The 25,187-nt window shown below is 44.5% G+C and overlaps 1 protein-coding gene across 3 annotated transcripts in view; it reads left to right on the forward strand.

Moving 5' to 3' along the window:
- The window catches only part of OCLN (occludin), a 34,927-nt gene that overhangs the window by 3,879 nt on the left and 5,861 nt on the right, over positions 1-25,187 (forward strand). For all 3 annotated transcript variants that reach the window (XM_006124306.4, XM_006124304.4, XM_006124305.4), the window contains exons 4-6: positions 1,472-1,633; positions 10,003-10,142; positions 22,849-23,046. In XM_006124306.4, coding sequence (XP_006124368.1) covers positions 1,472-1,633; positions 10,003-10,142; positions 22,849-23,046 — 500 coding nt within the window. The remainder of the gene's footprint in view (positions 1-1,471; positions 1,634-10,002; positions 10,143-22,848; positions 23,047-25,187) is intronic.

The raw sequence follows: 25,187 nt of genomic DNA on the forward strand, positions 1-25,187 counted from the left end.
AACTTTTTCTGCTCATTAAACAAATGAATTCTTTAACTACTGCTCTCCCACAAATTAAGAGCCTGAAGAACTTTTATAAGCTTCCAGGAATATAGTAAATTACCATGAGCATGGGTGCAATTAAAATTAATATAAGCTGCAATATAGGAGACCAAAATTAAATCCTTTTTAACTAGAGATGATTTGTTAGCATGCCATCTTTTTTTTTTTTCCATTGCCCCATGTCATCCTTGCTCTATCACAGTAAAAGGAGCAAATTACTCTGAATATATTTACATGTGAAAGTAAATCTCATTTCTTTGTCCATGTATTTTAACCTAGTCTCTTGTATCAAATTTATATGCACTGATAGCACCTGTGCAAGAAAAAAGTCACTATAATAAGCCATAACCACTTCTAGGTGACCAATATGACTTTGTGGTGATAAAATTTAAAAAATTATTAAATGTATTATAGTTATTGCAGTTCTAATATGTTGGGCTATTGGAACGTCATAAAATATTAAATTTCAAAACCTTCATTTGATGGTTAAAAGAGACTTTTTATTATCTAAGATAAATACAAGCGCTGCATTTGTGCACTACAGACCTCTTTGTAGAATGCTTCCGTTAACTATATTGTTTCAAACAGTAAGTTTAGTAGACTTCTGGTCTCATTTCCTAAATAGCCAACACAATTTTCCTTAGTCTTTAGCCGAGTGTTCTCTGGTTAAGGCCCCAGAATGTGCTGAAATGAAAACTGCATGTGGCATCTGGGAGGGGTTATGAGATGGTGCTCCCTTTCAAAGTGACCTGCATTTGGGCAGAATTGGGGACTCTCCTTTCATACTGTGCAGAGGCCTTAACATGTGTGGGAGGTATTCTGTTTTGTTTAAAATTTTCTCAAAGTTGACTTCTGTCAGTTTGAAATTATCTGAGGTTGGGAGAACTCTATTGGAGGGATGTGAACAATAAGCCTAAGCTTATAGTTTAATCTAGTTGACTACTCACATTTCTTCTCTTCTCCTGCCTCTGTATGAGAGGCACAAAGGGAGGTGGAGAAGCAGTAGCTGGTGCTGTTTAAAAGCTGGTTCCCTCAGCACCAGCTCTGCTTGGATGAAACATGAAATCAGTACAGGTGTAAAAGTGTGTGTAGAGGGTGGGAGGTTCCCAGCAAAATATACTCTTCCACTAGTCTTAAATAGCTTCAATTTTGTCTTCTTGGTATGCTGCAAAGCCCATGTATTGTTCTGGAAATGGGGGGTGTTCATATGATGAGAAGATGTTGGGATTTTAATTTGAATTAGAATGCTGATTGTTATGTGGAGGGGAGGAGAAAGCAATGGTTTGAGGGGTTTTTTTTTCTTGGGGGTTGGCGTGCAGCTTCAGAAGGCGGCATTCTTGATTTTTTTTTTTTTTTTTTTTTTTTTTTGGCACCTTGAATAAATGGTCTTGTATTCAAATAATATCTGCTGCATATTTTTCCTTTTTAGGCTATTGCCATTGTATTGGGATTCTTGGTTATTGTTGCTTTTGCCATAATCATATATTTTTCTGTGAAGACCCGAAATCAGATGAATTATTATGGTAAAATGAACATTCTCTGGGATAAAATAAAGGTTTATGAAGAAAATCCCCCCAATGTAGAAGAATGGGTAAGTTTAATGTTGGATGCTTATTCTAAACAGACACAAACCCTCAAATTCAAGGTTTCTGTGCCATAAATTTGATTCAGCTTTATTATAAGTGACATCTTTGTTTAAAACTCCTGTTTAAAAAATCTAATACAATCTTTAAAAATCTGAAAACAAAAAATTCCAGCAGCGTATTTCTAAGAGCAGCTTTACAATAACAAGTCAGTTTGTGCATGAAATAAAGCAAAAGCACTTCAGAAAGCCATTGTTAAACTAGATGTGGTTTTCAGTTTATATAGATGGTTGTTGCCAGTGGTAAAATGGATGTTCTGAGGTGATCAGATTAATCTCTTCAATGATATAAGGATCATAGAAGAGGAAGCATGTAAAATTGCAACAGTACTTCAGTGTAGTCTCCCAGTTATTCTTTCTGGAAACCCTGGAAGTAGATTGTTATATCTGTTACCCAGTTTAGGGAATATCCTTATTAGCTTTTACTTGAGCTCTCTTCCAAAAAGCCAGATAAGTATTAAGCAATCTAAAATAACTCAAAGAAAATGTCAGGGGTATTTGAGTTCTTGATGGTTGAAACTGTGTTCACAGTATTTGTGTGTACCTCATAAGTATGTTATGACTCATGTGAGTCTACCTCTGCTCATTGGACAAAGGTTATGAGCCAGAACTATTTTAGGAACTGCTATAAGGGATAGTTTGAAGTAAGTGTTGTGGAGAGACAGTTTCTGGGTGTGTCTTTTCTTTACTTAACTTATTTACTCATGTTTCATGACAGCAGAAAAGGGAATATATAGGAAACTACCAGTGAAACTGAAAATCCTGATTGACTATCTGGTGTGTTTTGTTTTTTCTCAGTGTAGGGAGGTAGTAGCCTCTCTTTAGTTAAGGTTTCAGTTAGGGATGTGAATGGTTAACCAGTAAGGATGAGGCATAGTGGTTCTGGCTAACCAGTGGGGGCTGGAGCAATTTTAGCTGAAAAAATGAGGTTAAAAGCTTGTTGTTTTGGGGCAGTCCTGCTTTAAGTGATAGTGGAAGTTGCTTTTCACTAAAGTTGAAGAATTGGATTCTACGCATGTGAACATGTTGTCCTCTAATGTCTGGTTGTGTCTTAGAAATAATTAGAGTGGTGTCTAGTTTGATCCTCCCCAACCCCCCAATATGTGGTGGTGATCTTCTTTTAGCTTAAGAAGTAGATGTTTGGTTTTGGATAACAGGCCGTGGTTCCAGTACTGGCTTCATACTTGCCACAATAATTCATGATCATTTTGAAAATGACTTGTTTGTTTTAATCTTAACTCCACACAAGCACATCTGAGAGATTCCTTTGGAGCTTGCTAATACACAGCCTATTGCGTTCTGTTGTATTGAAAGAACCAAATCTTATGTCTCATCCTATCACAGCACACTATTATGATATTAAGTGACTACAAAGGAAAGAGGGTTTTTTTTTTTTAGGGTTCCCCTTTTTGTTTTTTGCCTGTTTTATAAAGATGAGAGAAGTCTCAGTAAAACAACAAAACAAGTAGAAATATCAATCAAGTACAGGTTAAGTCTATTTTCCTGGTTCACTGGAAAACTTTTCTCATGGGACTAGAGCTCCAGAGCTAGGGCTGGTTGGGAAGTATCTGAAAAAAACAGGTTTTAGTCAGAATATGCTGATTAGTTAGAAACAAAATGTTTCATGGAAACAGCAGTTTCCGTGAACTTCTGACAAAAGCAGGCATGGTTCCTTCAGTGGATGGCCAGAGGTGTCCAAACTTTTTTCAAAGAGGGCCAGATTTGATGAAGTGAACATGCGTGAGGGCCGACCATTTTGCCTAACATTCTTTGAACCATTAAAATTAAATGCAAATTAACTATTTTATGCAAAGTTTATTGCAAACGGCATACTTTTCATTTCGTCACATGGATGACAAATCTAAACAGGTGTTAAATCACTCTGCCTTTCATATCTGAAGGCCAGATGGAAAAAAAAATCCAGGAAGCTGAAATATATGTCAGGAACATTGTAAAGTACATTACATATTATTGGTAATAAAGGTTGTCTGTCAACTTTTAAGTTAAAAAATATATGAACAGGAACATAACACCAAGTATACATGTTGTGTCCAAATATATTTATAACTGATTTAGACCAACTGACATTAACTGAGATTTTACAATGTATTCATCTCAATACATATGGATTCGTTGGGGGCCATAAAACATAGATATTGCCAAATTACCTGTGGGGCCGTATTAAACCAGAACACGGGCCGCAATTGGCCCGCGGGCCGGACTTTGGACATGCCTGGTGGATGGCTTTCAGGGTCCATAGCTCTGTGGTAGCCTGGCTATGCTTTGCAGCAGGGAGCACATATGCCCTGAGACCGGGGTGGGCAATAATTTCTTCCGGGGGCCACTTCATGACATTTGGTACACTGTCACAGGTGGGCTCCATCCCTGGAAGGGGCATGGTCTGGGGCAGAAGGTGTGGGGCTGGAGAGTAACCTGCCCCCAGACTTTACTGAGGCCAGAGGCTTTGAATTAAAAACATAGCAAAGGGCTTGCGGCTCCTGGCCTCACCGCTACTGCATTGCCTTCCAGTTGCCTGGGGTTGCTACAGCTATTTAAAAGGTTTGTGGCTCCAGCCCCTGCTGGAGTAGCTCCACGACTGGGAGCTGTTTAAATAGGATCCTGCTGCCTGAGCCACCTCCTGGAAATCTGGTGGCATGGGCAGCAAGATATAAATAGAAAGCGGACAGATGTAGTACGTGGGCCAGATCAAAGTGTTAAGCAGGCTGGATCTGACTCCCAGGATGCATCTTGCCAACCTTGCCCTGAGAGCATTGGGTAAGCCATCTTCATCAGTTTTCTTAAATGGGACAATTCTTCCTTTGGTGATAAATCTTGTTGAGTGTCTGTCATAACTTTATGCTTTAATTTTCAGTTGTTCATGTCCATTTTGAGAGGAAAACTCATAGCTTGCATATACAGGCAGTCCCCGGGTTACGTACAAGATAGGGACTGTAGGTTTGTTCTTAAGTTGAATCTGTATGTAAGTCGGAACTGGCATCCAGGTTCAGCCGCTGCTGAAACTGACCAGCGGCTGACTACAGGAAGCCCGAGGCAGAGTTGCTCTGCCCCGGGCTTCCTGGAATCAACTGCTGATCAGTTTCAACAGGCTGAATCTGGACGCCAGTTCTTACATACAGATTCAACTTAAGAACCCCAGGCGTCCCCAAGTCAGCTGCTGCTGAAACTGATCATCTGCTGATTCCAGGAAGCCCGGGGCAGAGCAACTCTGCCTTGGGCTTACTGTAGTCAGTGCTGGTCATTTCCAGCAGCTGCTGACTTGGGAACGCCTGGGGCAGAGCAGCTTGGGTGCTGCGGGGTTGCTCCAGTAGTGCCGCTCCTCGGCGCTACTGGACCAACCCAGCAGCACCCAAGCTGCTCTGCCCCAACCGCCCTGATTCAGCCGCTGCTGAAACTGACCAGCAGTGGCTGAATCAGGACACCTGGGGCAGAGCAGCTGGGGTGCTGCTGGGTTGGTACAGTAGCACCCAGAGTGGCGCTACGGGACCAACCGGCAGCGCCCAGCTGCTGTACCACAGGCGTCCGGAGCAAAGCCGCGGAGCACGGGGGCAGTGGGACAGCCCAGACGCGCCGCGGCTGTCCTGCTGCCTGCGTGCTCCGTGGCTTTGCTCCCTGTTTCCCTAGTCTACTGGAGACCAGCAGACCAGGGAGATGGGGAGCAAAGCCTCTGAGGACGCCGGCAGTGGGACAGCCGCAGCGTGTCTGGGCTGTCCGCTGCCTGCATTCTCCCCGGCTTTGCTCCCCGTCTCCCTGGTCTGGGGAGACATGGAGCAAAGCCGCGGCGCACGTGGGCAGCGGACAGCCCAGACGCGCCGTGGCTGCCCCGCTGCCGGTGTCCTCAGAGGCTTTGCTTCCCGTCTCCCTGGTCTGCTGGTCTCCAGCAGACCAGGGAGATGGGCAGCAAACCCCGTTCGTAACTGCGGATCCGACATAAGTCGGATCCGCGTAATTCGGGGACTGCCTGTAAATAAATCATCAGTGTTTGTGTCCTATCCTATAAAGTTTGTTGTCCAGGAATAAGTTACATTGTCTACACTACAAAGTTTTGACATCAAAACCTGCCTTTTGGTGACAAAACAGTAAGAGCATATGTATTGTAATGGCATTTTTGTCTGGAAAAACACTCAGTTTTGGCCACAAAAAACTTCCATGCCAACAAGAAACTTTTTTTCTTTTCCGGTTCCTTTGTTGTGTACAAAGAGCCAGTGTGGACTCTGCTGGTGGTTTTGTCGATAGAACTGGCTTTTGCCAGTATCCCACAATACCTGCTCTAATAACTCTGTTCAGCTTTGATTTCTGCTGCCCTGCAGGCATGCGCCCCTCCCTTTCAAAGTTCCAGGACTATCTGACAGCCTGCAACAGGCCTGAGCTCCTGGGTGGGGCTGATTAAGTAAACTGGTGGAGAGGGGAGGGGACGGTATGTTGCCACAATATTCAGAGGAAACTTATGCTGACAGTTAAGTAGCTAAGTGAGTTGCTCTTCTTGGAGGACAAAGAGCAAATCATTGGAGTGCTGTCCTGCACTATGAACACAGTGATAGGCAGACTGCTGCTACAGAGAGCGGGGGACAGGTTGCTGTGCTGCTTTGAGGTTCCTTGAAATGGAGAGCTCACAGAGCTACTCATAATGCTGCTCTTGGCAACTGAAGAGGCTGAGAGACAACTGAGGGGAAACCCCAAGATGCACAAGGATCAGCTCTGTCTTTCCACAACATGGCACAGTGCATTGCTCATAGTTGATGATGGTGCCCCCAGTGTGGATATGATTATCCCACAGAGGGAGCAAGTGCCAACACACTCTGGTGATTTATTTTGTCAACTTTTGGGCATTGACATAAGTCGGTAGTATAGACATACCCTTTGTTCGTAAGGTCTCCTGTGATACAATGCTGTTGACGTTGGTGCTTCTGTCAGTGAAGCTTGCCTCAATCAGAGATGTGATGGCTTTTTTTTTTTTTCTCACTTTAGTTTTACTGGCAAAAGTGCTAGAGTAGATATAGACTTAGACTGAAGATCAGTTGCTGAAGAGTGTATATCCAAATGTTAGTTTCCTTATGTTTTTCCCTTCTGTTCTAAAGTCTGCTCTAATTACAGAGTCGCTCTGGCATAATGCAAGGGGTATGACTTTTAAACCAATTTAGTTGATCTGACTTCATTTGGATGCTCTCACATTGATTTAAATCTGGCTTATGTTGGTTTGCCTCTGTAAATTTAAATTACCATTCAAATGTGTCTATGTAGGTTTTTACTAGTTAAACTAAAATGTCATTAAGTTGGAAAAAGGTTGTGAAGCCATACCTTTATTCTTAAAAGTGTTTTTGTTGCAAAAGAATTGAGGGCTTTTATTTGAGGCAATATATATTTACTAACTTGGAGTTTTGTTTTGTTGTTGTGTTACTTTTCTTGCTCTGCCGAGGTTTTGTTTTCCTCCTTTTCTGTAAGCAGTGTAGTGTAATCTACAGGTATCTTTTTCTAAGGCAAAAAGTGCAGGGTTTGTGTGCACTTGAGCTTCTGTTAGCTAACAGAGCAGACTCCACAGCTAGGAAGGAAGAGGGAGATAAGAATATTTTTTTCAAGCTTCTTACATTGAGCCAATGCATAAACTTTGTATGTGGTTTATAAGTAATACTCATTCTTTTCTAAAAAAAAAAATCCTATATTTTAGTAGTTGATGCTGCTTTTTCTCCTTGTCTGTAGTGTATGTGGGATAGTATAAGAGGATTGAGATCTTACCAGCACAGTTGTCTGAAAGGCTTTGTTTGTCTCTCTACTGCCATCCTAAATTAAGTAGCTTCTTTCACATGGCTAGCAAACTTTGTAGCAACCGTTGACTACTGATGAGAATAAGGGTAAAAGCTTTGATGAAATCAGGGCTTCGGCATCTTTGCCATTATATCATAACAGATGATTTGGTGGTTTCATCAAGCTATGCTACAACTTCCATCAGTGATGGTGAATTATACATATATGGCTGTATCTACATTGGTGCGATCTTGCGCAAAACTTGCTGCCTGTCTACACTGGCTGCGAGCTCTTGTGCAAGTAAACGGACGTTCTAATGTATAAAATCAATACTTCTTGTGCAAGAACTCTGCTCAGGAATAAGCCCTCTTGCACAACTGTTCTTGTGCAAGAGGCCATTGTAGACAGGCAACATGAATTTCTTGCGCAAGAAAGCCCTATGGTTAAAATGGCCATCAGAGCTTTCTTGCGCAAGAGAGCGTCTACGTTGGCATGGATGCTCTTGCGCAAAGGCACATGCTAGTGTAGATGCTCTCTTCTGGAAGAGTTTTTGCACAAGAGTTCTTGCGCAAGATCATGCCAGCGTAGACGTAGCCATACATTTTATTAGTGTAGATGCACTTAGGTCTCTTTTTTGTTCTTTAATGTGTTCTCTCCCTCTAACCTCCCACACCTTTACTATTGAGTGTTGGTGTAATATGTCTTCCTACCCCTGGTAGTGCTGGTGCTGCCTCTGCATCACCAGCTGGAGAAGCACAATTAGGCTGAACCTCTTCTGGTATGATAAGCATTTTTCTAAGGGCATAGCAGTTACAGAATGGCCCTGATTAGACCATGACTTCTGCTCATAGGGTGGCTATCTCTACTGTGACAAGTGGGAATAAGAAAATTGACACAATAGTTACATGGTTGAACTTGCAAAAATTGGTGTGGAAGGGGAGATGCAGGATATTGGCATCTTACACTAAGCGTAAATCCTTCTCTATTCATGGAGACCACTAGTTATTTGATTTTCCCTTCTTTTTCAATAAGTGCTATTTTGGTCTTTATTCCATGTGGCATAAGAAGTTTTTTTTTTTTTTTTTTTAGTACAGATTATATTGAGAGGTTTGGAGATACTTCCTTGAAAAACATATGTGGTTGTAAAACACCTGTAGAACTGGAAAAACTAGTTGAGCCACTCCTTTGTTTAAAGAAACCCCAAGGGTGAAAATATGCAAGCATGATGTTCAACATTAACATCTATATATCTAGATATTAGGTATAGTTTGAGAATAAAGCCCTCTTCTGTCTGAATTATATACGGTAGGGCATTTTGGAAATCATCAACAGTGTTGTGTGCACAATACCCAAATATACATTAAAGACTCTATACTGGTTAATGCTGGAAAATGCTACAGAGAGGTACATTATTAACATACCTGTCCTATTCAAATCCATTGAGTGCAATCTAGTTCATTAGGGGCCCAGTTTGGAAAGTTTCCTTGAAGGATATGTCTAACTTCAAGCATGTAAACTATTCCCTTGAGTTTGTTGGATCTACTCATTTTTTAATAACTTTTCTGAATTGGGGCTACAAATAAAGTTGGTCTACTTTCCCCGACCCCCAGTTGTCTAGAAGTCATATTGCTTCTCGGCCAACTACATTAATCTTCTTCTACTCTAGTCGTTGCTCTTCGAAAGCCTACCCCGTTCAATTCTCAGGTCACTTTTACTGGCATCTTTTTAAGAAATGTAAAGAAATGTTAAACTTCAAATAAAACAATCTTCTCCTTTTGCCTCTTTCCATCCCCTTTCTATACTGCTTCAACTTCAAATTCCAAAACTGCTACATCATCTTTAAATTGACCTCTAAATGAAAGTAGCAATGGGTAGCATGGGCAATATGAATGTAGCCAACTCTCCATCTATCAGTCAGACACTGATATGAAGCAGCCTCTCAGGCTAACCAGAATGCCAGAAAACACTGGAAGTGTTAGATATTTTTCATGTATTTGTAAGCTGTCTTATAGCTATACCCAGGTCACAAATATCTCATGTAATTTTGGGCAGCAGAATCCTATTTCTTGAAAAATAATAAACACAGGACTCATGCTTTGGGCCTAGAGCCTCCTGTGCCCAATAGTGCCAGAGCAGTTCCACCTTAAATATTTTTTGTGGGGAGGGACGGGGAAGTCCTCTATGGTCCTCAGTGATGTTTAGGATGTGAGCGGTCTTTGACTACCATTCCCCATGTGAACATGAGCTCAGTACTCAGAAGCATTCAGTCACTTCATTTAAATCTCAGAAACTTCTTTTTAGTCAATGCTGTGCCCGTATTAAAATAGTGCTCATTATTTCATTGTGGTGGTATGAGTGTCTCAGTCTTCTCCTGTAAATATAAAAATATTTTTGAGTAATTTGTATAATTTTAGTTCTGAAAATACTTAAATGAAAAAACCAATAGAAACTGAATGTGAACTACTGGAGATGTGTGTTTAAAAAAATTGCTTTCAGCCACAAAACTGAAATGTTGTGTATCTTAATGTATTTTTTTTGTGGGGGGATTGTTTAACTAGGTAAAAAATGTTAATGCTGAACCAGCAGAAGTACCAGTAGTGGACTACCCAGATGGAGTTGCTAGTTCCATGGCTTACTCTGTTTGGGAGAACGTTAATGAAAATCGAGTATGTACAGACACAGCTTACAGAGCTATGCCGTAAGTAAACTGTTCCTGCTTCTTTGATAGATACACAATACAAGATGTGTAATAGAAATTAAAGATGTAATAGTATAGTCGATTAACTGATAAGTGGAAACCTTACAGGTTAATGCTATATACTACATGCATTTCCACGCCCCTCCCCCCCCCCCCCCCCCACCAGTACATTTTAGCAGGCTGGCCAGCAGCCCAGCTCAGTCCTGACTTGTGATGGGTCTGGGACCCATCCCTACTGCAGCTCTGTATTTAAAGTATATTAGGAATGAGGTGGCCAGGCAGCCTGGCTCAGTAGCAGCTTGCATCAGGTCCAGGAGCTCAGACCCAACCCCCCCAGATGGGCTGCTGCCACTCTGCACTGCTGCTTCTTATATAGAGGCAACAGTGTGGGATGGCAGGGGGCTTCTCAGGAGTGAGGCCAGAGAGCACTGGCTGTTGGCTCCGCCCCTTGGTGCTATAGAATAGTCGACTAATTGATAATTCATGAGGTTACTTGACTATGCAATTAACCGATATTTAACATCCTTATTAGAAATGTGTTTAGACTCTTATGATCCTCTCTTTAGTATATCTTTCAGTCCTTACTCAGGATTTCCTTGTGGAAAAAATCGGTGGGGTTATTGTAGATGTTATCCTGTCTGTGCCGTGTTGATTAGCCTGTTTATGTTGGAATTACTGTTTTTTTGTGTCAGCTTACTATTACAGTTTTATAAGGTTCTGGAAGATTCATCTAAAACTTGTACACATGGCCAGGTCTACATTCCGTGGGAAGGTAAAATTGAGATACACAATCCCAGTTATGTTAATTATGTAGTTGGAATCAATGTACTTTAATTCGAACTTTCACATGGTCTCCACAGTGGGAGGTCGATGGGGGCATCCTCTGAGTTCAATTTAGCAGGTCTTTACTAGACCCGCTAAATTGAACTCCAGAAAATCAACCACAGCAGCGTACATCTGCGTAATGAAGACGTGGCCTGAGATTGTAAAAATCAAGGAAACTTCCTCACAAGCCTCAGCTCTAACTGCAGTTGAAAAGGGTGATCTCCAGATTATGCTCTTCTTACGAATGCATAATATGTTTTTTTAATATAAAATGGCTACTAATGAATTAATGTGCAGAAAATCTAGGAAATGACTTTTGTAGTATTTATCCATATTAATATCTTTCTGGTGTAATTATATTTAGTTACTGTCTGTCATTTGCATGATACCGTCTGTCTTTGTTTTGGCTTGTGATCTGGTCCATAGATGTTACTTAAGTTATTCAAACTAGTACAGCTTGAGCCTTTCTGGTCCAACAGAGGGACTACCCAGACCACAGATGTTGTTGGGCCTATGGGGGCTGGCTGGGAGTCCAGAGGGGGAGGCCCGGAGCCTGGTTAGGAAGCCAGGAGCAGAGTTGGTCCTATGGCTGGGGAGCTGGTGGCCTGGAGCCCGTCCTGCAGCCTGGGAGAAGAGGTGGCCCAGAACCTGGTTTGGGGGGGAGGCTTAGCAGATCTGGTCCTGTGGCCAGAGGGAGGGGGCTGAGTCAGGCCAAGAACCTGGCTGAGGGGGGCTGTAATAGTCAGTCCCATGTCCAGGAGGGACTGGAGAGGAGGAAGGGCGGCTGGAGTGGGACCCAGACCCTGGCCAGGGAGTGGTCTGGAGCGAAGCTGGTTCTACGGCAGGGGGGACAATGGCCCGGAGCCCAGCTGGGCAGGCTGGGAGTGGAGCCAGTCCTGCCGGGGGGAGGGTTTGGTGGCCTGGAGCCTAGTTGTGGGGGGAGAAAGCTGGAAGTAGAGCCAGAGTCTGGTATGGGATGTTAGATACTGATTAATTTAATAATCGTGTAACCACATCAAATCTTAGCGGTTACATGATTATTCAGTAGTCCCCAGGGGCGGGGCCAGCAGCCAGTGCCTCCCAGGAAGCCCCCTGCCATCCTGTGCTGCTGCTTTTGATACAGAGGCTGTGCTGGCATCCTGTGGCGCAGCCTGTGTTGGCAGCGTGCCCAGGCATGCCCCTAGGGTTGCCTGGTGTCTGGCTTTGTATCGGACAGTCCAGTATTTGAGCTTCCTGATCGGGAAACAAATTGAGAAAATAGAAATGTCTGTTATTTTCTAAATAAGATGTAATGTAGATTGTGATGTAATGTCAAGTGTGTCTGGTGTTTTTGATTAAACCATCTGGCAACACTACATGCACCCCACATGCTGCTGCCTTTGTGGGAGGCATTAAAGGTGGGAGAGTGCATGTAGTCGATAGGATTAATGATAAACTCAGCCCCCCATCAGGGCTGTTCAGGTGCAGAAGATGAGGGCCCACAAGAGAGCTTAAAAACCTTGCCTCTACAGGCACTGGTTACAAAAACCTTCTCCTCCAGAATCTCAATACACAAATTTTGGGGGATGGTGGCCAGCATCAAGTGATTTTTATCTCTAAAAAACCAGGGGTGAACACTTGAACCCATCCCCAAGGGTACCCCAAGCTCTTTTGTCCTAAAATAGCTTGAAAAAAGAAAAGAAAACAAGCTGCAGTCTCTAGTAGCTGACCTTTCAGTCTGAGGCATGCAGATACAGACAGACAGACCTTGCGGGACACCTTCCAGGACACAAGAATCAAATCATCACCTTTTTAAAGTGATTTTTTTTTTTTAATTACAAAACAAAAGATATACTTGATAAAGCATACTTGATTGCTAGATGTTACAAAGCAACTAAGGAAAACAAATTAAAACACAGAGGAAAATGGTGCTGATCCACATCAGCTGCTAGAAGTGGGCCTCATCCTCCCTGACTGAATTGACCTCATTATCTCCAGCCTTACTCTTGATTGGAACTCTTTCCTTATGCCTGTATATTTATACCTGCCTCTGGAATTTCCACTACATGCATCTGACAAAGTGGGTCTTTGCCCACAAAAGCTTATGCTCCAATAAATCTGTTAGTCTGTAAGGTGCCACAGGACTTCTCGCCGTTCTTGCAGATTTAGACTAACACGGCTATCCCTCTGATACGTCTCTTCACAAAGGCACTTGAGCTGGGAGGGAAAGGCATCTCTCCCAGTTAGTCATTGCAGCTTCAGGATAGGTGCCCATTCCCCAGTCTGCGGCAGACGGGTCCATGACTTGGCCACAGCTTGACTAGGTGGTGGGGAGCAGCCCTCCTTCTTTCCTTAAGCGTCTGCATGGCCCTGACTAGGCAGCTCTGCAGCCACACAGCTTACATGGAGCTTAGCTTATCATCAACAGTAATCGGCAGGGCTTGACAAATTGCAATATCTCCTTGCTCGTGGCGAGTAGATTTCATTCAGTCGCCCCGTTCACCAGCGCTGCGCTGGCGAGTAGATCTCGCCGCAGTTCGTTGAGCCCTGGTAATAGGGATGGGGGAATTAAACAGGGCATGCTGATGAAGGAAAAATTACACCTGTGTGTTTGAAGAAAAATACAGTAAACTTCAATAATATGGCACCTTTAGGACCCAGGGGGTGCCGGATTATCAGATCTTCCGGACTATCGGAAGGGGGGGCTATGAGGGCAACCCCTCCCCACCCCAGGCCCCTCATAGCCCCCCCTTCCAATAGTTGGGCTCTGCCCCAGGCGTTCCCGATTCAGCTGCTGCTGGTCAGTTTCAGCAGCGTCTGAATCGGGGATGCCTGGGGCAGAGTAGCTGGGGTGCTGCCTGGTTGGTCCCGTAGCACTGCCCCTCGGCACTGCAGGACCAACCCAGCAGCACTCCCAGCTGCTCTTCTCCAGGCGTTCCCAAGAGCAGCGGGGGTGCTGCCGGGTTGGTCCCGCAGCCCTGAGGGGCGGTGCTGCGGGACCAACCGGCAGCACCCCAGCTGCTCTGCCCCCGGCTGTCCGGATTCAGCTGCTGGTCAGTTTCAGCAGTGGCTGAATCGGGGAAACCGGGCATTGAGCAGCTCCAATTGTCCGGCAGCCGGAGCACTTCTGGGTTCCTGATGTGCTGGACCATCATGAGTGCCGGAGCATTGGATGCCTGACCAATGGAGTTTATTGTAGAAGGGAACTGTCAGATTCCAGAGTGGTGGTGGTACTGGCAAGTTAAATGATGAAATTCAAAGAATGGCACCTGAAGAGAAATAAATTCACTTCCTACCAAGGAAAATAGTTATCCATTAAGTCAACCAACAATAGTAATCTTAACCAGATTCCTTCAAAAAAGAAAGTACTAAAATCGACTCAGTCTAATCAACACCATAGCTCGTTATTTTTGGTCAAATTAATTTCTGTTAGTCTCTCATCAGATTTTTCATTCAGAAGTCTTCTTGGGCAACTATTGATCTCTGAACTCTTCTTTCCCACCTTGTGGGAGCTAAGGCATTCTACAAAAACTGTTGACTTTATATCTGAACTTGAAGGTGTGTTCCCCAGCTTTGAATTGCCTGCCCATATCTCTCTTCATCTCATCTGTGGTACTTGATGACTGCTCTCCAGACTGGATATCCTGTAGCCAATCACAATGCTGGACTGCTGCTAAAACACATGTGCATTCCTTTTCTATAATGTTGCAGGCACAGGAATTTCACTTTTAAGTAGCACTCCTGTACGACTCAGTCTCTGCTTGCTCATGACAATGGAAGACACAAGTGTGCCAAAAGTGAGGTTTATAGCTACTTCATGTGTGCACCTGAAAAACAAAACCCTGGCTGGGTCTAAGTTGAGGTCTACAACCTATCTGTTTAAATACAATTGTATTTCTTTCTGAATGCTTTAAATCAGAACATGTCTCAAAAGACTTTGGATATTCTTCATTGTTTGGTACTGTGACATCATGTGAAAAGAAAATTAGTTACAATCTGAAGATCTGCAGCAATTGTTTATAACTTAATTATTGACGCACATTCAAACACAGTAGACGTAACCGTCCCTCTTCCCTGCACGTCACTTGCCATACAGGCATTGATTTTTCTCTAAACTGTTAATAGTGAAAATAACTTGTGACTCAGGCCCTATACTTATGAAACATAAAATTCTCAATTTCTATCTTTGAAAACTAATTCGAAGCAACTAATCCTTGACTCTAGAATGAAATGCTCGCTGTGCAGTATCTTAACTTTTGCCATTCATAATAATTAGAAGGGGATTTGGGAGGAATTATACTCTCCTCTGACTAGACATCTCTTCTGTTATTTTAGTTCTGCCTGTTTCAGGACTAGAAGAAAAGATCATTAGTCCCCAACCATTTCAGGCTTGTGCTCTCCCTCACCCCCTTGTTACTCCTGTCTGTGCTCCATGGGGGGCAGGGAGGTTGAGGTTAGGGTCACAGTTGGAGGCTGAGGCTGGGAACAGGATTGGTGGGGCTGCAGTAGGGGGCAGAGGGTAGCAGAACAACTGGGGGCAAAGGGATGCTCCTTTCCCCTCACCTATGAAGGCTGGCCCAGGCCTGTTCTACCCCACAGTTTGAAGACACTTCTTCTTGATAGTCTTTAACTCTATGGGGATAGGAGACCTGTTCAAATTCAGTAGAAATTTTAAAATAAAATTTATAATAGGATCAAGTCTTATGGCAGGTGTTAATTGAGACTGCGATTTCAGTGTTCATTATTGACAGGTGCGTGACTAGTGCTGGAACCTCTTTGACGCAGTTTAGGAAGGCAGTCCCTGGCAGTGTTCCCTGTAAGTTTAATGCTTGGGCAGCCACCCAGGAGAGATTCAGATGCCGCCCAGTTGATTAGCAGAATGCCCACAGCCAGCAGCATGTGTTTCTGTTGGTGGTACACATTTGCACATGCCTCTGTACACACAACAAAATGTATTCTGCACATGGATGGAAAAAATTAGAGGGAATATTGGTCCCTGGGATCAAAAAGTTGAGAAATACAGCACTATATCATATTTTTTACCCTTTTTTACTTCCCTCCTCTAACAGCTGTGAACTGGGGTGATCTTTTCCTCTGACAGTTCTCTTCAGAGGAATATATTGCTAATTCTAGGTGATGGCACTGAGCTTCAGAAGCCCCTCTTTATATTCAGTCAGCCTGTGTATAACTAGAATACACTACATTTGTTTTTTAAGGGTCTGCGTTGCAGCTCTGTAAAGCTGCTCTTTGAGTTTTTGCTCATATCCCATTTCTGCTAGTAGTATGTGCACTGTGTGCAGAATTGCAGGTTTTTCCTTCAATGGTATCCTTAGGGGACCAGCTCTAGCATTAAGGATGTTAAATATCAATTAATTGACTGATCAAATAGTTGATGCATTTTGCATTGACTATTCGATTAGTCGATAGAGTGCCTCTGCCTTCAAAGGCGAAAGTATCATGTGGAGCCCGGGATCAGCCTTTTCAAAGCAGCAGCACTGTATGGAGCCTGCGGTCAGTGAGGGAGTCCCCAGATGATCTTGGGCTCCATGCGGCGCTGCCACTTTGAAATGCGACGTGCAGTATGGAGCTGCCCCAGGCTGCACACGACACTTCAAAGCGACAGTGCTGCATGGAGCCCATACTTTGAAGTACCCTGTCCTCTTCTCCTCCTCCTCCACCCCCCACTGCCTCTTTCTGATAGAGGCAGCAAGCAGGGGGAAGCGACTAGTTGACTAGCCTGTCAACTATCTGATAAGCATTTGCTTATTGGATAGTCGACTAGTTGTTCACATCCCTATCTGGTGCCCCCTGGAGTTGTGTGCATATGTGCTGATATAAGGGACAATCCTCTCAACTCCTTCTGCCCATCGTGGGATCTTGGTACTAGGGTCAGTACTGGAATTGGGCCAGTGCTAGGTTGAATGAAACAACTGCTGAGACACCACTGAGTAAGAGCAGTGGGAACGTGTCAGCCAGTGGTCAGGGCTGTGTTTGTGTGTGTTATACACCCAAGTCTTCAACTGCTAGAACTGGGGTCCCTTCGCAGCGGGCAGCCAAAAAGCTGACAGGCGCCCCAAAGTTTTACGCCCGAGTCTTTAGCTGCAAGGACCGGGGTCCCTTCGCAGCGGGCAGCCTAGGGAAAGCCGATGAGCGCCCCAATAGTTTGCCCCGTGGAAGCTGCACAACCCAATGCTCAGCTCTTACTGCGTTTACCCCTGACTGGCTGTGATCCTTCTAATTGTGTCTGGTTCTGTTACAGCAACAGGAGTCGTCAGCTTAAAGCTTAAACAGTTACTATTTTATTGTTACAAGGCAAACTTAGCTGTTAAATGCTACTGCTGTGTTACAGATAACACAGCCACTACAAAAGGGCAAGACAGAAATTACACTAAAAGTCACTTACAGGTACCATGAAACCCTTTTGGTTCTCTGAGCTCTTATTAAATGCATGTACAATAGACACCTAGCAGGTATATTCTCACCCCTGTGATCCTTACTCCAGCAAAGCCAGGTTCCTCTCAATCCCAATTGGAAGCAGTCGGTACGAGACTAAGGCGTCCCTAAAGTCTCGGGGGTCCAAGACCACCTGACCAGCAGGTATATGGGTGGATCTCCAATTAGAGTGGTGCACAGGGTCCTACTTTATACCCCTGTGGTCACGTAGACGCTTCTTAATGCCAATTAAGTTGGAATGTCTTTGTGACGCCCATTCCCACGGGATCCGAAGCTTAATTTGCACGTGTGAGGTGGAGGTAATGAAATCATTAGGGCCGGACATTCTTTTCTGATGGGGTGGCAGATTCCTCTTCTGGGACGGTGTGTAGGCGTATCAATTACTGGTACCAGACAAAGGCAACCCAAGGCCCCAATCATGTGCTGGCCCAATTGCTGCTATCGTCTGGTTTCTGTCTAGCATCCAGGATCATAGTTATTCCAGCACCTCTGGAGGCCCTGGAGCCTTTGAAGACAGAGTTTCGTTCTCAAGGATTCTCTTTCTCAAGGATGTCAGGGGGAGGAGGGTTCTGTCTGGCGACAGAAGGGGGGGCCCAGTATGGGTGGAAAAACTCCACTGGTACCAATACTGCCAGTAGGCATGTCCTCATCCCTGGGCTTCGAGCGGTATGCCTCTTGCAGCAGGTCCATGCCTGTGAATCACCCAAACTCTAGCAGTCTCACATGCTTTGGAAAAACTCACGTTAAAATGAGAAAGATAGAGGCTTTTGTCTGAAGGCCTTCCTGTTGGGGCAGCCTTCTGAATTTGCACTGAGTACTTTGGCTTCTGTGTCAAGCATTCCACCAGCACTGGTCTCCTCCCAGGATTGTTTTCTGTCCCTGGTGCTGAGGAAGAAGCATAAGAAACAGTGCACTGAGAGAGGGTGCTCTCTGGTGCCAAAGAGGGACAAGCAGGCAATGGCTGACATAGTGAGATCAGTGCCAGGCCACTTGTCTGTCCCCAGAGCCACTGTTGGCTCCAGCAACTATGCCTATAGCTCTGAGTCCTGTGAGGAACCCACCTCTGACTCGTGAGATCTCACTCCTGCTGGTTTCTTCAACTCTGGTGGCTTTTCAAGTGTGACAGGACCTGATGGCCTTCCCAATCCTGTTCACCCACAAAGGTCTCATGCCAGCCAAGGCTACCTGGAATGGAAGGCATCAAGGGGCAGTGAGAGCCATCCCAGCACCAGCCACAGAAAAAGCCGCCATGGTCCCATTGCAGCAGTCTCTGATTTGTTGTTAGTCACTGGTTCCCTGGTGCCATGTGAAGGTGGAAGTGGTTACTGTGTTGCTGTGGTGTCTTGAGGGATCCAAAGAGGGAATCCTTTGCTCTGCTGACGAAATTCCAGTGTCTGACTTGTGCACCAGGCTTCGGTTCTGACTTGTGGTGATAGATATTGTGTAATTGAATAGTTGTGTAACTGCATGAAATCTTAGAAGGCACACAACTATTCAATAGTCCCCAGAGGAGGGGCTGGCAGCCAGTGTGGGCCAGGCCCAACTCCCAGGGAGCCCCCTGATACCCTACACTGCTGCTTCTGTATCAGAGGCAGCAGCATGGGGTGGCAGGTAGGAACTTGTCTGTGAGGGGAGCCGGTTGATAAAACAGCTCCCCATGCAGACCAGATGCCTGCTGCCCTGCACTGCTGCCTCTAATACAGAGGCAGCAGCACAGGGTGGTAGTAGCCCCTCTCTATAGGGGGTCTGAACTCCCCACGCACAGAGGCTGTTCCACATCCCCATGGGATGATAGAGGCAGCAATGCACAGCAGTGCATGGTGGAGAAGGGGAGGTGGCACCAGGGACCTGGTGCTGGGGTGAAAGAGCTTTTAAACAGGCTTCCCTCCACCCAGCACCAACTCCTGCCTGCTCCTCCCTTGCTGCCTCTGTAAGGAGGCAGCAAGGTGGTGGGGCAGACAGGTCCAAGGGAGCCCGTACATGAAAGCCGGCTCCTGGCATGTATTGGCTCTAGTTGCCCCCTTCACCCTCTGCACTGCTGCCTCGCTATGAGGAGTAGGGTGGGGCAAGCAGATCCAGTGCTTACAGGGAGCTGGAAGCCAGCTCCTCATGGGCACCCGGCTTTCCCCCCCCCCTCCATTGCTGCCTCTGATTCAGAGGTAGCAAGGGATTAACCTATAAATTGTCTACATACTGACAGCTGTAGTTCTAGCTCTTGGCCACTGGGTTACTGTCCAATATATTGGCAGTATTGGCACCAGTGGGAGTTTCTCATGGTACTGAGACCCCCTTCCACTGTTGGTACTTGGTGTCCAAGAGAGACACTGTTTCATCCTGCTCGGCATTGGGCCCTGATAGTGGCACTGACCCCAATACTGAGGTTGCAGAAGTGGCTCCATTGGAAATGGTGCAGGTAGGGGAAGCAGAGGCATTCTCTGGTGCTGGTGTCTTCCTTGTCGTTCTCCTGCAATGGCGATCACCGGCCCCAGCAACCTGCTCCTGCTGGATGATTTCAGGGCCCATGAAAATCTTCTAAAAAGGGTTACCACAAACTGGGGGCTAGAAGCTGAGGATTGACAGTCTGTGCACAGCTTAATTAGTGTCATGGCTGCATTGTCTCCCTCTAGAGTGACTCTGCCAATTAATGAGGCAGCGCTGAGGCTTGTCAGGGTGCCATGGCAGATCCCTTTGTCTCTGCCCCCATCTCAATAAGCACACAGAAGAAGTGCTGTGTATTGGGCACTGGGTTTGAGTACCTGTACTTGCATCACTCCCACTTCCTCCTGGGATAGTTCCAGATAGTGTTGACTGCAAACAAGTGGGACAGAGAGAGTAGTTGAGCATTACTCCCAAAAATCTGGAGGCTGACTGGTATGCCACTCTCAATTTGAAGGACTCTTATTTCCACATTTCCATCTTCCATGAACACAAAATATTGCCCAAGTTTGTGGTGGGTCAATGCCACTCTTAATTCATCATGCTTCCCTTCAGCTTATTGGCAGCCCTAAGCATGGTAGTGGTTGTTGCTCTTCTTGGACATCAGGATGTTCACAGGCTCAAATCCAGCACAGCATTGGCATAGTTTTAATCATACTTTTTAATCTGATCCCAGCTCAGAAAATAGAGTTAATCAGGGCAGTACCTACCCTGGCCTAGACTTATTTACTGGAGACCAAAATCTGAATTATGTCAGGTCTCCTCTATCAGATCTCAACCCACCCTCTTAAAACTGCCTGGGTTTGCCTCAGATTGGTGGCATATACTTATGTGGTGCAGTACTTATGCCTTAGATTCCTATGTGTGTGGCTGGTGTTAATCACAGTTTTGTCCCGCATCCTAACTTCTCTGGGCTGATGAAGAGACCTGCATTCTGTAAGGAAAGGCGTATCTTTTGCCACCCTGTATCCATTAGTAACCTTGGTTTTGGATGCACCACACTCCTGTTGTAGGACTCTGGCCTCTAGTCCCAGGAAGAATTCTCTCTGCATATAGATGTCAGGGAACTCAGGACAGTACACTTGGCTGCCAGATGTTCCTTCCACAGATCCAAGGCATGGTGGTTCAGGTCTTGACAATATGGCCTCAATGTTTTACATCAACAAGCAGGGAGGAGCTGTTTCTTAGCCAGAGGGCTGTTGGCACAGGGACTGTGGGTTTTCTTTGTGAAGCACATCATTCACCTTGAGGCGTCACATCTCTGAGAAGCCTGGAATGGGCACTGGTGGATTGTGTCAGCAGGTTCTTTTCCTTTCATCACCTCTGGTTTATTCATGTGAACCTGTTTGCCACCAGCCAGGTCAGGAAATGCCATCAGTTCAGTTCTGTGCATGAGCTTGGCAGGGGCTCCATCTGTGATGCCTTCTTGGTCTTGTAGGCAGACCATTTACTATATCTTCCCACCAATTCCCTTGGTTCACAAGATTCTCCTAAAGACCAAGTGGGACAAGGCAAAGGTTATTCTGATAGGTCCGGCATGACCATAGTAGCATTGATTCAGAGTGCTTCTGGACCTCTCAATGGCAGCTCCACTTGTGTTCCTATTCTTTCTGGGCTTGATTTCACAAGACTGTGGCAAGGTTGCTGTGTGGCTGAACTGTGAAGAACAGATCTGCTCAAAACAGGTTCGACAGGTCTTGCTAGGTGACAGCCTTCCACTGGGGCTTCCTACTTTGCTAGACTACGTGTTCCACCTTAAACATCAAGGTCTCTTTTTCTCATCTATGAAAGTTCACATGGCAGTCTTCTCAGCTTTCCACCCCACACAGTGTAAGACATTTCGTCTTTTCCCACGAGATGATGGTCTGGTTCCTCCAGGGCCTAGAAAGACTCCATACTTGGGTTCATGATCTCATTTTCCCCATGGGACTGAAACAGTCCTGTCAAAGCTCACAGGACCTCCCTTCATGTTGGTCTAATCACTCAAACTATTTCCTACTCTCTGTAGTTATGGCTTCTCTACTTAGGGTTGTTTGGCACTTCAGCATTAAATAATTGAAAAGGTGGTAGTTAAGACCCATGTTAGCAATGCCCTGATCAACAGCAAGGAAATATTTTTTGTTTGGTTTAGCAAGAATAGATAAGCTGGCACAAGACAAAATGGAACAAGTGGGGGGTATGATATTATTACATGTAAATATGTCTTGCTCAAGAAAATCCAGGTGGAGACCTATATATAAAAGATTGTGTAAACAAGAAATTTATTCTTGATGCTGCTTTATGCAAAATGATTATTTGCAGACATAATCACCATACTATAAAATTAATTGTTAGTGCAAATGCCAGATTTTCCTAACCTTTGCTCACCAAAATTGGTATCCTTCCTTAAATGTGATGTTTAGGATTGTGTCTAATACAATAGGTATTGTGTCTCAGTTCTTGCTATAAGCAAAATGTAGCTGTTTTTAAAACCTTAGGGACATCTGTATAGTAAAAAAGCTAATCTAAGAAATTTCATACTCCATGGTTAGGTAATTAATAGATTCTGTATGTTCTAAGGACAATGGAAAACTTATCTATGACAGACATCTGGGCTACTGTCTTTCTATCAGGTATTATTGCTATCTTAAACTGAGAGTCATTCTGTAATAGACACTTTTAAAAATTCACAAGTAGCTTTCCTTGTATAGGATATCTTATTATTATACTTGGCTTAAAGCGTGTTTCTCAAATTTGCCCAGTTTTAGCTGAAATGGGAGAGTAAAAGCAGAGGTGGGATGATTAAAAATCTGGGAAACTTGTTCCATTTGAGTCTGGAACAAGTACATTTATATTTTGTATTCTAAACAATTTGTTAGCCAAAGTTAGTGAATTAAAATGAGTGACATTCCAAATACATGTTGAGTTTTTCTTTTCTTCATAAATTGATCCTGCTAATACTTACCCTGTGTGATTAATGTTGATAATTCAGCCTGTAAATGGCAACTAATGAGCTCTTCACTGCTTTTGGTAGGGAGTCTGACATTGTTCCCTCAGCGAAGAACCTCACACAGTCAAATTCTACTGCGAACCGTAGTCATGACAGATCAGCTAAGGAACCATCACAAAAGAGAAGAACAGGAAGACGGAAGAGAACCAACTCTGATAACTATGATGCAGATTACACCACTGGAGGGGAGTCTTGTGATGAGCTGGAGGAGGACTGGGACAGGTACTGACAATAACTTCACCTGTTGTTGAAATAATACAAACTCCACTGCCTGTGATGCTTTAGATGGGTTAACCTAGTTAACAAGTGTAGTGTGTCTGTTGAATGTGGTAGTGTTTGGAACTTGTTATGGATATAGCTGCCTTACCACTTCCGATCTGTAGATGGTGGCAGCATAAGGACTGTTAATGGAGGACCTAGAAAGGTGGTAGGGAAAGAGTTGCCTTTTTTATATTTGGAAACGTTGCCTTTGAAAGGAGTATTTGCAGCAGTAGCATTATCTACTGTTCCTTGTGTCTGAAGTAGCCTCTTCCACTGATTCCACTACTAAATGATCTTGTAATGTGATCATTTAAACAAGTTTTGGATGTCTTGAGACATCTGCGTTCACCAGAATGCCCCAGGTATATTTCAGGCATCCCATTTATATTTTATTCTAGAGACTGAAGCAGTTAAAACAATAACAGATGTTTCAAAAATTGGTTTAGTGAGACCTAACACTACTTACCAGAGTAAGTTGAGTGCATATATTCTTCGCGCTCTTTGACAAAAGCTAACTCTTCCTCCTTTGCAACACTCCTGTTGCTTCAATACTGAAATGCATTGTCTTCTCCCTGAGGTTACAGAGCAATCTAGTAAATCAACTTACTTAGTCTTTAATGTCCTCACACAGTAAATGCAGTTTAATGGAGTGTAGGTCTTGTCCTTTGATAAGATTACAAGTTTGATTAATAACAGTAACACTGGTAAGTAACTGCATGCTATTCCAATTTTTAAAAATCGGTTCTATAATATCAAGAGAACACATCAGGTGGCTTAAGAACTGGTTAATTGCCAGATCTGAAAGTAGAATCATTATAGTGGCGTTCTGAAGGGATCTATTCAACATTTTTGTCTATGATCTGGAAGCAAGTATGAAATCGTGAATAAAATTTGCAGATGAAATACAGTTTGTTAGAATGGTAAATAATAATGATGGGGAATCATGCAGAATGATCTGGTTTGCTTTGTGATTGGGGCTTTTCAAGAAGAATGCATAACTTCGTGTTTGATCTTAATCTAAAACAATGTAGGAACAAGTAATGCTAGCAATACTTATAAAATGGGAGAATATATCCAGGAAAGCAGTCACTCAAAAATGGTTTAGGAGTTACAATGAAAAAGTAACTTCACGAGATCCTATTGTGGTGCTGTGACAGAAAAGGTAAGGTAATACACAGGGAATATTCAGTAGAAGTAAAATAACCTTCCTTCTATCTATGGCAGTGATCCCCAATGCGGTGCCCGCGGGCGCCATGGCGCCCGCCGGGGCATTTGTGCGTGCCCGCCGACAACCTGGGCCGGCGCGGCGCATGGGAGGTGCCAGCCCCAGGTGCGCGACATGCACCGGCGCCGGGTGCGTGGCGCTCGGGCGGCCCCAGCCCCAGGGCACATGCGGGCGCGCGGCGCTCGACTGGCGCCAGTGCCGGCCCCAGGCACAAGGTGCTCGGACGACCCCAGCCCCGGCCCTGGGGCACATGCTGGCGCAGGGTGCAAGGGCATCCCCGTCCCCTGGCGTGTCCCCGGACGCGTGGCCCCGCCCCCGGGCGCCCGGCGTGTGAGTGGCCCCGCCCCCAGGCGCCCGGGAGCCTCTAAAGGTTGGGAACCACTGATCTGTGGTATTGATGAGACTGATACTTGATTGCTGTCAACTGTTCTAGAATGCACATTTTAAGGAGGATATTGAAACATTAGGGAAAGTACAGAAGAGTGTCACAAAAATGCTTTAAGGGCTGGAGAAAAGTCTCACAGTGAGAGATGTGAAGTGATCAGTCTGTTCAGTTTATCAAAAAGGAAATTGAGAGGTGACTAGATTACAGCATACCTTCACTGAAAGAAAATAGCAAGTACTAAAGGGCTCTTATCTTAAAGGAGAGAATCATAGCAAGAACTAAGTAGCTTGCAAAGGGGGACCCTACCCCTCACAGTGCTACTAACATCTCTGTCATGAGCAGTAACAAAAGTTTTAGAGGAGTAGCCATGTTAGTCTGTAACTAGAAAAACTTAAAACAACAAATAGTCTTGGCAGCACCTTAGAGAGTAACAAAAATGTAGTTGGTATGATGAACTTACATGGGCACAACCCACTTGTTCAGATGAAAGAA

Source organism: Pelodiscus sinensis, chromosome 6 (genome assembly GCF_049634645.1).
Source record: "Pelodiscus sinensis isolate JC-2024 chromosome 6, ASM4963464v1, whole genome shotgun sequence".
In the NCBI taxonomy this organism is placed as follows: Eukaryota; Metazoa; Chordata; order Testudines; family Trionychidae; genus Pelodiscus; species Pelodiscus sinensis.